The sequence below is a fragment of the Cricetulus griseus genome, chromosome 2 (genome assembly GCF_003668045.3).
Source record: "Cricetulus griseus strain 17A/GY chromosome 2, alternate assembly CriGri-PICRH-1.0, whole genome shotgun sequence".
Taxonomy (NCBI): Eukaryota; Metazoa; Chordata; class Mammalia; order Rodentia; family Cricetidae; genus Cricetulus; species Cricetulus griseus.
The window spans coordinates 195665622-195680144 of record NC_048595.1 but is presented as its reverse complement, the minus strand read 5'-3'; the positions used below and the strand labels follow the sequence as shown (position 1 = coordinate 195680144).

The 14523-nt window shown below is 39.2% G+C and overlaps 1 protein-coding gene across 1 annotated transcript in view; it reads right to left on the bottom strand.

Moving 5' to 3' along the window:
- Lars1 (leucyl-tRNA synthetase 1) overlaps positions 1 to 14523 on the bottom strand; it is a 58303-nt gene that overhangs the window by 30554 nt on the left and 13226 nt on the right. Inside the window, exons 6-15 of the mRNA XM_027397994.2 lie at positions 11971 to 12132; positions 10976 to 11088; positions 9782 to 9845; positions 9347 to 9414; positions 8890 to 9115; positions 7103 to 7190; positions 6949 to 7025; positions 4867 to 4920; positions 3972 to 4112; positions 915 to 992 (exon numbers count right to left, since the gene is read on the bottom strand). Of these exons, the coding sequence (XP_027253795.1) occupies positions 915 to 992; positions 3972 to 4112; positions 4867 to 4920; positions 6949 to 7025; positions 7103 to 7190; positions 8890 to 9115; positions 9347 to 9414; positions 9782 to 9845; positions 10976 to 11088; positions 11971 to 12132 (1071 nt within the window). The remainder of the gene's footprint in view (positions 1 to 914; positions 993 to 3971; positions 4113 to 4866; positions 4921 to 6948; positions 7026 to 7102; positions 7191 to 8889; positions 9116 to 9346; positions 9415 to 9781; positions 9846 to 10975; positions 11089 to 11970; positions 12133 to 14523) is intronic.

Below are 14523 nucleotides of genomic sequence, written 5' to 3'. Positions count from 1 at the left end.
CCACTGTCAGCCAGGTGGCAGTGGTGCACACCTTTAATTCCAGCACTAGGGAGGCAAAGGCAGGCAAGTCTGTGAGTTCAAGGCTAGCCTGGTTTACAGCGTGAGTTACAGGACAACAGCAAGAGCTACTGTTACACAGAGAAACCCTGTCTCAAAAAAAAAAAAGACTACTGTCTCTATCTCCGGTCAGTATGATTGTTAAAATCAAAACTTTAAGAGGTATGTAGTTAAACATAGTTCTATCAAAGGAGGAATAAGGAGTTTAAGAAAATACAGGCCGGGCGTTGGTGGTGCACACCTTTAATTCCAGCACTTGGGAGGCAGAGGCAGACGGATCTCCGGGGCCAGCCTGGTCTACCGAGCAAGTTCCAGAACTGGCTCCAAAACAATACACAGAAACCCTGTCTCGAAAAACAACAACAACAAAAAATTTTAAAAATTAAAATAAAGTAAATAAAATTTCAGAGTTAAAAAGCAAAGCAGCACAGAAAAAGGATGCCTCTAACATGGTCACTGTCAGAGACATTGCCAGAGTTCTCTGTTTGTGTTCTGCATATCAACTTTGGTTTTGTTTGGGTTTGCTTTTTTCTTCTTGCTGTAGGGGAAGGGGTATGTTGAGACATGGTCGGCATAGACCAGGCTAGCCATGAAGTTGAGATCTCCCTGCCTCTACCTCCTAAACACTACAAGAACATACTACCACATGGGGCACATGTCAGCCTTAGGGCACAACCGCATCCTTATTACAGGAGATGTGAGTTAAATGGACTGCAAATAGGCCTGTTTCCTGCCATAAAACTATCTTTTTTTATACAGTGCTAGGTTCTACTATGAAATTCATTGCTAATAATACTCTTAGATCTATTAGTTAACTGCTCTTCCCAAACTGCCCCCAGAGGACAGGCTACACATACAGCATCAACCATGTTTTTCTGAATAGTCTTCTTTACGTTTTGGATCTTCTGTCCTTTAAATCCATCCACCAACATTACCTACAAGGATGAGAAGGGAAACATACACAACAATTAAAATTTGCTTCCAGTTTCCCTAGCTAAATTTACTTAACAGACCAAACCGAAAATATCTTTAGAGTAATGGTTATTACATTTATAATCATAACTTTATTTTGATACAGTTGACACAACTGGTAATCATACGTATAGTATGGTCTTTTTGTAAGTGTAACTGGGTCTAGTACAGTTGTCTTTCTATAGCTGTAGCTAATGACAGCATGACTAGGAAGATATACTCACTTCCTTCTCAAGCTTCCACATGAAGAGGAATCATTTATACCAGTGGCTCTCAACCTGTGGGTGGCAACCCCAGGAGGGTCACATATCAAGATACATTACCATTCATAATGGTAGTAAAATTACAGTTATAAAGTAGCAATAAAACAATTTTATGGTTGGGAGACACTACAACATGAGGACCTGTATTAAAATGTTGCAGCATTAGGAAGGCTGAGAACCACTGTTCTATACTATAATCATTCCTGGTGGTTTTAGAGGAACCAAGTATACTCCACTCAGGTATCTTTTTTTTTTTTTTTTTTTTTTGGTTATTCAAGACAGGGTTTCTCTGTGTAGCTTTGGAGCCTGTCCTGGCACTCACTCTGGAGACCAGGCTGGCCTCAAACTCACAGAGATCCTCCTGCCTCTGCCTCCCTAGTGCTGGGATTAAAGGCGTGGGCCACCACCTGGCTTTAATGGGCAAAGAATTAACTCACCCTTTGTTCCCATAGAAGAAAGCCTGATAAAGCTGACTTAAGTAAAAAGCTTGTCTGACTCTAACAAGTAGTCCGTTTTAGTTGGAAAAACACACTGCTTTTGCTCTTCAGGTTTCTAACTTACTGATGTTTCACGCTCTGTAATTATAAAGTTAGAGTCATGATCATCACTGTGCAAGATCAGATTATGGAGCAAAGCTGCCAACTCTGAATCCCAATTCTGCCACAAGCTCCCCAGCTGGTCCTGAGAAAAACTCACAGCCTCTTTGTGCTTCCATTTCCTAACCTGTAAGTGGAGGCAATACTTTGCTCCCCAGCTGGTCCTGAGAAAAACTCACAGCCTCTTTGTGCTTCCATTTCCTAACCTGTAAGTGGAGGCAATACTTTGCCTCCACTTTCCTGCATTATTTTATGAATTTAGTTAGTCATATTGGATCTGGATAGATGTCTCAGCAGTTAAAAGCACTTGTTACTCTTACAGAGGACCTGGGTTCAGTTCCCAGAACCAACATGGTGGCTCACAGACATCTCTAATTCCAGTTTCTGGAGATCTGGCCTCCATGGGCACCAGGCATATATGTGGTTGACATACATGCATACATACAGTCACAACACACATACACATAATAATAAATAAACGAATGAATGAATAAATAAATATATAAATAAGTAAATAAATAGATGAGGCCATCTTTTCTTTTAAGTTAATATATTTTAAGTATTCACTCTTACTATCATCCAAAATACTGTCAGGATTTAACAAAATGCCCCCATAGGCTCCTATATTTGAATGCTTAGTCATCCAGGAATGGCACTACTTGAGAAGGTCTAGGAGGTGTGCCTTGTTGGAGGAAGTGTGTCATTGGTGGGCTTTGAGGTTTCAAAAGCCCAAGCCAAGCCCAGTGTCTCTCAGCCATCAGATCAGGACTTAGGTTTCAGCTACTTCTCCAACACCATGTCTTCCTGCCTGCCACCATGCTCCCCACTATGATGATAATGGACCAAATGTCTGAAACTGTAAGCAAGCCTCAATTAAATCCTTTCTTTTATAAGAGATGCCTTGGTCATGGTCTTTCTTCATAGCAATGGAACAGTGACTAATTCATAATTCACTTAAGAAAAAAAGAAAAAAAGGCTGGGCGGTGGTGGCGCACGCCTTTAGTCCCAGCACTTGAGAGGCAGAGGCAGGTGGATCTCTGTGAGTTTGAGACCAGGCTAGTCTACAAGAGCTAGTTCCAGGACAGCCTCCAAAGCCACAGAGAAACCCTGTCTTGAAAACCCAAAAACAAAAAAAGAAAGAAAGAAAGAAAAGGAAAATTAAACTAATTTTTGTTTATCCAGGAAAGGGGAAATGTAAAAAAAAAAAAAAAAAAACACTCCCAATGGTGTCCTTAAAAACATTCACTTCAGTCAGGCAGTAGTGGTGCACACCTTTAATCCCAGCACTCTGGAGGCAGAGGCAGGAGGATTCTCTGTGAGTTCGAGGCCATCTTGGTCTACAAAGCTACACAGAGAAACACTCTCTCAAAAAAAAACCAAACAAACAAACAAACAAAAAATCCACTTCAACTTTATGTGGCTATGCTCCTCTAGTTTAGCCTTCCCATGAAAATCTAAGGCACATTAGCACAGGCAGAACTGAGAAGAAGCTCAGAACAGCTTTGTTGTCCTCACTTAACACTAACTAGGCAACAAGTAAATTAATAGATTGAATAAAACAGCTTAAGCAAAAACTGAACCCCATTATGAAAAGCAAAAAGAAAAAGCATTTAAAAAAAAAATTTAAGATGTATTCCTCTGCATTATTTATAGTACATGCATACCTATTGGATCCCCTGGAACTGGGATAGCTGCCATGCAGGTGTTGGAAATCAAACCCAAGTTCTCTGTACAAGCAGTAAGTGCACCTAACTGCTAAGCCATTTTCCCAGCCCTGGAAAAGGCATTCTTGATGTGGCCAACCTTTAAAGTTGTACTGTGTAATATTAGGAACTAATTTTAAATATCTCAAGAAATTCATTTCTTAGAGATTCCCAGAGCACACCAAAAGAATATAATTCTAGAAATGTTTCTAGAAATGACATGATAAAAACTGGAAATTTAGAATAAAATGTACTTATCTTTTTCAAATTAGTGTTTTACAAAAACTATGTTGAATTTTTCTTTTTCTTTAAGTTAAAATTATTAAGAGGAACACTAGAGCATACAGCTATAAATAAAAACAATAAAAATTGTGACTCACGCCATCATAAAACCCTCTTAAATACAATTTCTCCTTTGCTTCTGCAAGTTTTTCACGGTCATTCTGGCTCTGAATTTTCAGCTCATCACAAAGGGTCACAGCAGAAAGACTTCCAATCCCTGGGATTTCAAGGACTGGCACCTGCAGAGAACAGCAACACCAGAAGTGTATTCATGCTGAAAGGCAGACACTAATCAGCCACGTGGACGTGGCCCCTTTGCCCTGTAAAGTCACCTTGGAACTACCACCAGGCAGTGACATACACTCAGTGCTCACAGACCACTAGCCTGAAGATGGGAACATGTGTATTCCCTTACCACAGGAACAACACATGACACACATACCCCCCACCCTCACCCAGACACACAGGTCACACAGTCTGCAAGAAGCAAAGCAATGTCAACTATTTTTATAGATGGTTTCAAGTTTGTATCAAAGTTTTGGAGTCTTTTCCCCTAGTGCTGAGGGGATCACACCCAGGGCACTGAGCATGTCCAAGCTCACTCTCCTACACTCTTCACAGAAGTCATTTGCTAGTATTATTCTGACTTTTCTTCTGCAGATACTAACGTGAAAACAAGAAACATTAAGCAGCACTGCAAGGCTACAAAATAAATATTCCTGAGTTAAGGATGGTATGAGGCTGGTAAGCTAGGATAAAACCGATGAGAATAAAAGGCTGTTTGTTCGCAGGCTGCAGGTGCCAGGTGGAAAGAAATGTGTATTGCTTTTTCTTTTCCTGTTATTTACAACAGTAAATTATCAAATTAAAGTAAGAAAATTCCCTCTCTTATTTTCAAACTCTACCAAAGATTTATTTTTGTTACAAGAAGAACGTGTGTCTTTTCTCTCTCTAATAAAGACGTGTGAAGCCTATGAATACTCCCATACTCACCGGCTCAAATGGCAGGACCATTTCATCTCTAATTCCATACTTTACTCGGAAGGCCTACAGGAAATTGGTAAGCTAACATTAGTACTCAATTTTGTTACTGATACAATCAGTAAGAAAGCAAACTCATTATTTTTTTCCTGAGGCAAGGCTTTACTGTAGTAGCCTATGCTGGCCTTCACTTGAGATCTTCCTGCCTCAGCCTCCCTCTTCCCTGGCTTCAAACATTTATTCCATTATTTGTTCTCTCCAGGCAGAATATTTTTAGCATTATCAAATATCTCAATAAGGGATCTGTGGTCTTTTAAAACTCAATAGTTTAATGTGAATGGCCTGCACTATGTTCCATATTTTGACATTATGACAAAACCTTTCTATACAGTTCCCGATTAAGACTATGCAATCAACTTAGAAACAAAACTGTTGTAGGAATTCGATCTGACAGCCAATCATTAATATATAGTTACAATTTCAATCTTCCTGAATCTTAGCTAAGGACGTATCAGGTACAAGCCTAGATTCTGCAGGAAAAAACAACTAATGGAGTAATTTCTATAATTTACCAATTACTTATGGTCTGGACATCTAGAATGTATTTCTTACTTGATATTGTCCTTGTTGTTTGTATTTTCATTTTTTGTTTATGTTATTACATTTTCTTTTGTCTGGATAATACCTGATAATGTTCTTATTGCATATAGTTTCATTATGTTAAGATTAGAACCCTCCTTTATATTTTGAACTAAAAAAGGAAAAATGTAGGAATTCAATCTGATAGCCAATTGTATTGGGGCAGCTTGGCCCAATGGGCATTGTCTTCTCTGGTGGTACTTGACCCTAAGACTCCCCAAATAAAAGGCCAGGGTGGGGCAAAGCTTGCTTTCTCTTCGACTATGGAGGGTTTGCTGGCGGCGGCAGCTTTGTGACCTTCCCCAGACCTCCTCAATCTCCCTTGGGAACAAGAGGAGCAGCAGCTGAAGCAGCAGCATCGTTGCAGCCTCATTCTGTTATTTGAAGTGTACTTTTATTTTGCACCTGTTTAATAAACTGGACATAAACACAGAGATCCATCCCTCTTTACAATACTCATATTTTAAATAAGTTTATGACTTTTCATTGAGCCTCATCCACAGCTATCTTGTGACACATATAATCCACAGGCCACAAGTTGGACATGCCTGTAGGAACTGCAGTCAAATGCAACAATACAGACATCAAGATGTTACCCCAGTTGAGGGTAATATTTTCTTGGCTGTAATGAAAATATGAATATAAAAATGTTTTTTTTCTGGGGCTGGGAGAATGAGTCAGTGGGTAAGAGGATTACTACACAAGCATGAGGACTGGAGTTCAAATCCTGAGCAGCTATGTGAGAAGCCAGGCATACTAGAAAGCCCAGCACTGCACAGAGTGAAGACAGGAGAATCCTCTGGAACTGTGGCTACCAACCTAGTTCTAAGGTCCATGAGAGACCATCACAAGAGTGAAGTGGAGAGTGGTAAAGCAGGGCCCCAAATATGCGCTATCCTAAGTGACAGTCCACATACTTAACACACACACAACCTTCTCAAATTTGTCATAGAAATTATATTCAAAATTCTAACCACGGGGGGGTAGGTTGGAGGTGGGAGAGAAGGAATGGTGGTGAGGGGAGGGAGAGGGAGAGGGGACTTACATGTGAAACAAGCCTGTTCCCTAACTTGAATTAATAATAATAATAATAATAATAATAATAATAATAATAATAATAATATGAGAAAAAATAAGTAAATAAATAAATTACCATTTCAAAAAAAAAAATTCTAACCACAGAAACATACAAACACTGAAAACCAGGTCAGAGATAACATGTATGCCCTCAGCCTTGTCTCACAACTGATCAGCAGTACCCACTAACATCATGCTGGATTTAAAACAAGGACATGGCCGGATGGTGGCACACCTTTAAATCCTAGCAGAGGCAGAGGCAGAGGCAGGAAGATCTCTATGAATTTGAGGCCAGCCTGGTCTACACAGAGACCCTGGCTCAGAAAAAAAAAAAAAAAAAAAAAAAGAATAAAACAAGGACATGAGACAGATACTTGCTTGCTTTTTCTTCAAGTCTCTGAGTGCTGCAAGATCATCCGGGGAATCAGAAGGAACACTCGTGACCACACCAGTGCCTTACAGAAGAAAGAATGAAATTAACTAATACAACAAGAATGTGGTTAGTAAAGCATTCTAACAGCAAAGTCTGTACCTTTATCCTCCTTAATGGTGAGCATAGGGAGAACGTAGACCACCTTATAGCATGTCAGGGGTGCAGAAAGTGCAGCCCCAAGGATTTCCTGCATAAAAGAGGACCAAAAAGGTGAAGACATATAGCTGCAGTGACAAAAAGTTAAAATAAATACTCAAATTTTACGGTGAGGAGGCTACTACTAGAAACTAACTATACAGGAATAAACTCCTGAGAATTACATCTGCACAAGGCAGCTGCTGCAGTTAATGACATGGTATTACACTGATTTAAATGTTCTCACATCAAAAATGGGAAATCTGAGGTTCTATTTGTTAATTAGCTTTACTTAGTAATACTACCATGTGTACATATTTCAAAACATGCTGTTTACCATAGTGTGCACAATTTCTTCTGCTAAGTAAACAAGATACAGAAAAAGTAGCTGGACAGTGGTGGCGCACGCCTTTAATCTCAGCACTCGGGAGGCAGAGGCAGGCAGATCTCTGTTGAATATGAGCTCAGCCTGGTCTACAGAGTGAGTTCCAGAACAGCCAGGGCTCTACAGTGAATCCCTGTCTCATACAAACAAAAGTAAATAAATAAATAATAAAAGTAAATTCATCTATCTTATGATTATTTAAATTATTAAAAATAATCTTAAATGATTATACCAAAATTGACAATTATGATAGCAATCTTAGTATACTAACACACTGATTGTGACACTGTATTTCTTGAGAAAAACAGTATCAAGATCCATAGTAAGAGAAATGTCACAAATAGTCCATCAAGATGGCTCAGCAGGTAAAGGCACTTGCCACCAAGCCTGACAATCTTCATTAAATCCCTAGTAGGGAAGAAATAACTTCCAAAAGTTGTTCTCTACACATACTGCATTACACACCTTACCCACACATGTACACATACACAAAAGTAATCAACATAAAAAAAGAAGAAACCTACCAAACACTAAGTTACTTACACTAGTAAAACACTAAAGCAGCAGTTTTCAACCTTCCTGATGCTGTGACCCTTCCTCATGTAGTGGTGACCCCCCAAACCATACAATTATTTTGTTGTTACTTCCTAACTGTAATTTCGGATACTATTATTAACTGTAATTTAAATATCTGATATGCAGGATTTCTGATAATGCCTCTATGAAAGGCTCATTCAAACCCCCAAATGGGTCTCCACCCACAGGTTAATAGCCACTGCACTAAGGCCTTCAATGACTGAAAAACTAGGTGACAGAAAATGTCACATCAAGAAAACAGAATCCTACTTTATTAGTGTAAGCACATAGAGTTCTACCCATCTTTCTAAAATGACAGTTATGAATTCAAGTTGAAGTGAAAAAGATATTTCAATTGCCTTTAAAAAAAAAAATTAGAAAATGGCTGGGTGGTGATAGTGCACGCCTTTAGTCTCAGCACTCCGGGAGGCAGGAGCAGGTGGATTTCTGTGAGTTCGAAACCAGCCTGGTCTACAACAGCTAGTTCCAGGACAGCCTCCAAAGCCACAGAGAAACCCTGTCTCGAAAAACTAAAAAAGAAAAACAAAAAAGAATAGCAATTATCACAGGTGAAGTTGGAGCAGAGGCCCCTTTGGAGGGATGGGAATTCAGCATGGCAGAGCCTTCTGAAGAACCCTGACCGCTCTGTGACTTGCAAAATACAAATGCCCTGAACACATTATCTCATGTGTACTCTAATTATAAAGTTTTTTGATGCTTTTTCAAGCTCCACTGCTAATACTTCCCTCTAATTTTACAATGAAAATCGAGAATGTGCTCCCCAACTTACCTCGCCCATTAATTCCTTCACAACAGGCACCACTCCATTGTGCTTAGTGAAGCCTTGGTACGACATATTCCTGGCAGCTCTCTGGGTGCAGATGAATATATCACCATTTGCTGTCTCAAATCCAATATACTTCATATCAGGGTGAACCCAACAGTTTGTCTGTCCAAACATCGTCTCAGGTCTAAGGGTAGCAGCTACTAGGAAGATATTTTTCCCTTTCAGGCCACTAAGAAGAAAAAGCACATATTTATATTAAAAATGTGTCTTCCCTCATAATTATATGATTGCTCAGAAATGATCAATTAAGCCAGGCATAGTGGCAAGTGCAATCGCAGTACCTAGAAGGCTGAGGCAAGAGCACTAGGCTGCAAAGCAAAAGCCTGTCTCCAAGAAAGAAGAAAAAAAGGAAAGAGGAAAAGAAAAAAGACCATGAAACAGTAATTTTTAGCCATCTTACCTTAATTTTGATGGGTATGGTTCAAGCACCTTCAGTTTAACGAGGGTATATTCCTGCGGTCCAACACCCTAAACAAGTAAACAAGGGGAAAACATGGATTTACCCTACTAACCTATGAAGGAATCTGCTTCAAATCTCTGGCAGAATTCTTGCACATAGGAATAATTCTTCCTTCCAGTGAAGACAGTACGACTGAGTAGCCATAATAAAGAGTATTACAGGGGGCTGGAGAGATGGCTCAGAGTTTAAGAGCACTAGCTGCTTTTCAGAGGTCCTGAGTTGAATCCCAGCAACCACATGATGACTCACAGCCATTTGTAATAAGCACACATGCCAGCTGAACACTATGCATAATAAATACATCTTTTAAATAAATAAATAAATAAATAAAAATAAAGAATATTTTGGTGACTACTCAGTGTCCCAGATAATCACCTCTCCAGTTTGCCTATCATGATCCATACAAGGTTGTCCATCTTTTGGAGAATAAATGGTGTACCTTAAAAAAAAAAAAAATAATAAAGAAAGAAAGAAAGAACAATAAGCGGCAAATACTGTTATATTATTCAAGTTACATTATAATGTATCCCTATCAAGTGTGAGTTATAACTAACACTTAACCAAGCCAGTGTCTAGATTACTCATTCTCTGATGAGTAGTTCTGAAAATGTAGTTATTAACATCTCCACCTTCATGAAAGGAAGCACTACTGAAAACTATTGATTAGCCTTAGCCTTGCAGTAATGAAACATAATCCTGTAAGATAAATTCACATAGGTGGGCAGTGGTGGCACACACCTTTAATCCCAGCACTTGGGAGGCAGAGGCAGGCAGAGTGGACAGCCTGGTCTACAGAATATATTCTAGGACAGCCAAGACTACACAATAAACCCTGTCTTGGAAGAAAAAAAAAGATAAATTTATCTTTTGCTTGTTTGTTTTTTCGAGACAGGGTTTCTCTGTGGCTTTGGAGGCTGTCCTGGAACTAGCTCTTGTAGACCAGGCTGGTCTCGCACTCATAGAGATCTTCCTGCCCCTGCCTCCCGAGTGCTGGGACTAAAGGCGTGCACCACCACCGCCCGGCGTAAAAAAAAGATAAATTCACATGTATGAAGTGTAAGTTGTTTTTACTCGACCTACATAATCAAGGAAGAATCTTAATAACTTACAGAAGTATAAGCTAAAACACAAAATAATTTTGTTCATGGCTTGCTAGGAATACTGAACAGAATCATCCCATTCTCTCTGGTTCTAGCTTGTCAACAACACAAAACAGCTCAAGAAAGTTAAGACACTGAGCAGCAAGGAACTGGGAATTCAGCTCAGTGACAAGACATCTGTCAAGGGGATGCAAGCCCTGAGTTCACCACAAAAATGAAACTAGAAAAATAAAATTGACAGGCAAGATTCAAGGAAAACAAGAGATACAACAGAACAAGATGAGAGTGATGAAAAAAAGAGAAAAGACAGACAGACAGACAGACAAATGGGTGGATGAACAGATAAAAGAGAATAAGAAAGGATGGGATACAAGGTACTGAATTGAGAATAAGAAAGGATGGGATACAAGGTACTGAATTGCAAGAATTATGATTTTTAGTTTATTATACTGAGACAAAACAAACTCACCGCTTCCCAAATTTAATTTTGTTTCTTTCTTTTAATGTCACAAACTGCCACCTGACAAAAGAATCATAGTAAGGGTTTACATCCGTGGTGATGAAGGAGCGCCGCCAGTCTACCTGCAGAAAGAAAAGGAAAAGGTACTTTTTATAAGTAAGGGATCCTGAGCCAACTGTTTACCTTGCTATTATTTATTCCAACTTAAAGTAGATCAACTACTAAAGAAAAAATTTCCAGTACCACATGTTAAATACATATAAAGCATTAAAATCATTTGTTTAATTAATAAGTTTTAAAATACAAGCACTTCCTGAGCAGTGGTGGCACACACCTTTAATCCCAGCACTCAGGAGACAGAGGCAAGTGGATGAGTCCAGCCTGGTCTGTAGAGAAAGTTCCAGGACAGCCAGGGCTACACAGAGAAACACTGTTTCAAAAAACAAAAAACAAAACAAAACAAATTCACTTACACATTAGCTAACATATAAGATTTACAATAAACTTAAAAGAAATACTTAAGTAATACAGTCAACATATTCAAGGTAAACTTTGATTGGTGTCTCATATTCTTTAAACAAAACCCCTTTCTATCAATTGTTAATAAATATATTCTGATAAGACAAATATTGAAGTTTTTCTTCCTCACATTGACTTCCACTAGTTGCCAGTCTAATAACACCCAAATTTTTGGTGACATTTGGCCAGAATATACTGTTGTAAATTTAAAAGTTGTTCCATAACTTTTTTTTTTTTTTTTTTTTTTTTTTTTTTTTGGTTTTTCGAGACAAGGTTTCTCTGTGAAGCTTTGGAGCCTGTCCTGGAACTAGCTCTTGTAGACCAGGCTGGTCTCAAAGTCAGAGATCCACTTGCCTCTGCCTCCCAAGTGCTGGGACTAAAGGCATGCACCACCACCTCCCAGCTAAAAGTTGTTTCATACCTTTTTAAATGACACAAAAGTAAATAACTTTCCCTTGTCTTTAACACTGAAGGTGATAGCTTACCTTCAAACCTATTTTCTTCAGATCCTGAACAGCCAGGGGTGGGAAATAATCAAGCCAATGTTCTGCTTCAGAAAACTTCACTATGTCTTCATCAGAAAGCCCAAGGGATTTCATAATGTCCCACTGGTACTTAGAAGAACCTGCTTTGGCAGCAGCTTTACTCTGAAAACAATTAAACACAAATTCCATTAAAGCATAGCCAACAACTGTTCAGCACCCCAGGACAACAGTAATTTTAATTTCATAATCCTATTTGGTAATTCTGTTTCTTTATGAAACATGGTCTCACAGTGTAGCCCTAGCTGCCCTAAGACTCACTATGAAGACAGGCTCTCCCACAAGGGATCTGCTGCTCTGCCTCACATTGTTGCTATATCAGAACACCACAGCAAGTATGGACTACACAGTCAGGACGTCCACCAGGAAATGGACACAGTGACAAAATTAAGGAACAACTTAACCACCATCATGGCGATCTTATCACCACACTATTTCCTTTCTTCTGATAGCACACATGCCCTTCTTAGCTCAAAATAAAAATCACTTCATTTTAATCTATTATGAGAAAACATCAATTGACCCCAAATTGAAGGAATCTATTTAATCGTTGAAATTTTGGCCCCCACTGTAACCATAAGAAACTTAATTCCCCATGAAACAGCATTAAAGGTAGAATCTTGAAGAGGTTCTGCCCTCAAGAGTGGATCACTGCTGCACCACAGAAGACAAGTCCAGCTGCTCCTGAACATGTTACTTCCTCTCTCCCTTTGTGTCTCTTTCCTGTTCTATTACTATTTCTTTTCCCTTCCTTCACAGATAACACAGCATGAAATGTGTCATCAGGTACTGAACTCTCAACATAAGCCTTCCCAGCCTCAAGAACATTGGGCCAATAAATTTCTGGTCAGTATAAATCACCCACTCTGTGGTATTATCACTGCAACACAAAAACAGACATAATTTTTTTGACAGTCAATAAATTCTATATCTGAACAGTACTCTATCAAAAAATCATAGAACACAGTGTAGTGTAGATTCTAGATTGAGTCTTTTTTTAAAAAATTTATTCATTTTTATTTTATATATATTTTACCTGCATGTATGAATATGTACCACGTGCAGGTTTGGTGACTGCGGAAGTCAGAAGGCATTAGATCCCCTCCAACTCTGAATTGTGGACCGCTATAAACTACCACATATGTGTGTGGATGTTGGGAATCATACCTGGGTCTCTGCAAGAGCAACAAGTGCTCTTAAACTGCTGAGCCATCTCTCCAGCCCCTACACATCCCACATCCCCTGACTGGATCTTAAAGCAGAGAAAAGATATTAGGAGAAGGATGGGTAAAACTTCAAAACAAGGTCATCAAGAGGACTTAGTCAACATGGGTGCTTGTATACAGACCTGATAGCCTGAGTTCTATCCCTAGATCCTACAGGATGGCAGGCAAGAACCTACTCCAGAGTTGTCTTCTGACCTCCATAAGCATGCACCTACTGCTACGCTTGCTCCTGACCACCCCACCTCACCCACACACACACACACAGACACAATTTCCAATTCAAATAAGGAGGCTAGAGAGATAGCTCAGCAATTAGGAGTGCATACTGCTGTTTCAGAGGACACATATTCACTTCCCAGCAACCACATCAGGCTGCTCACAACTGCCTGTAACTCCAGTTCCAGGGGATCCAACACTCTCTAGACTCTGTTGTAAGTACCTGCACATAACAAACCCACACAAAGACACATACATACACACATAATTAAAAATAAAACTTTTAAAACGTAAAGTCCTCTTTTTAAAAAATTTCAGATGAACTCTACAGTTTAGTACACAGCACAGAACTAATAATGTTAACTGCTTAGGTAGGATGACTATATCATAGTTACAGAAGAGTAACATTAGGAGAGGAAGGCGAAGGTTATGCTGGAATGCTGTACTATCTTGAAACTCCTTTAAATCTAAAATATATCAAATTAAAGTGAAAAAACAACAATAATCCAGACAACATTTGATTTCATGAAATTTTTTTTTAATGTATATGGGTATTTTGACTGCATGTATGTCTATGTACCATGTGCATGTAGGTACCCAAAGAGGCAAGAAGAGGGAATCAGATACCCTGGGACTAGAGTTACAGACAGTAATGAACCACCATGTAGATACTAGGAATGGACATGGGTTAACAGTGCTGTTAACCGATGATCCATCCCTCCAACTGATCTGATGTACTTTCACCTTTGTGGGTATATACATGGTGAATGTTACGTGTGCATGCCCATCAGATTCTATGGTGCACAAATAGAGGTCAGGACGACCTCTGATAGCATTTCTCAACTTCCAGCTTGTTTGAGACAGAGTCTCTGTTGTTTGACACTGTGCTCCAGACTATCTAGCCTACAACCTTCTGGGGATTTTTCTCTCTCTACCTCCCATCTCATCAATGGAGTGCTGGGATTTGGAGATGTGTGCTTACCCAGAAAGCTCCTTACCCACTGAACCATCTAAATAGCCTTGATTTGATAGTTTCTTAAAATTACCTAGTACA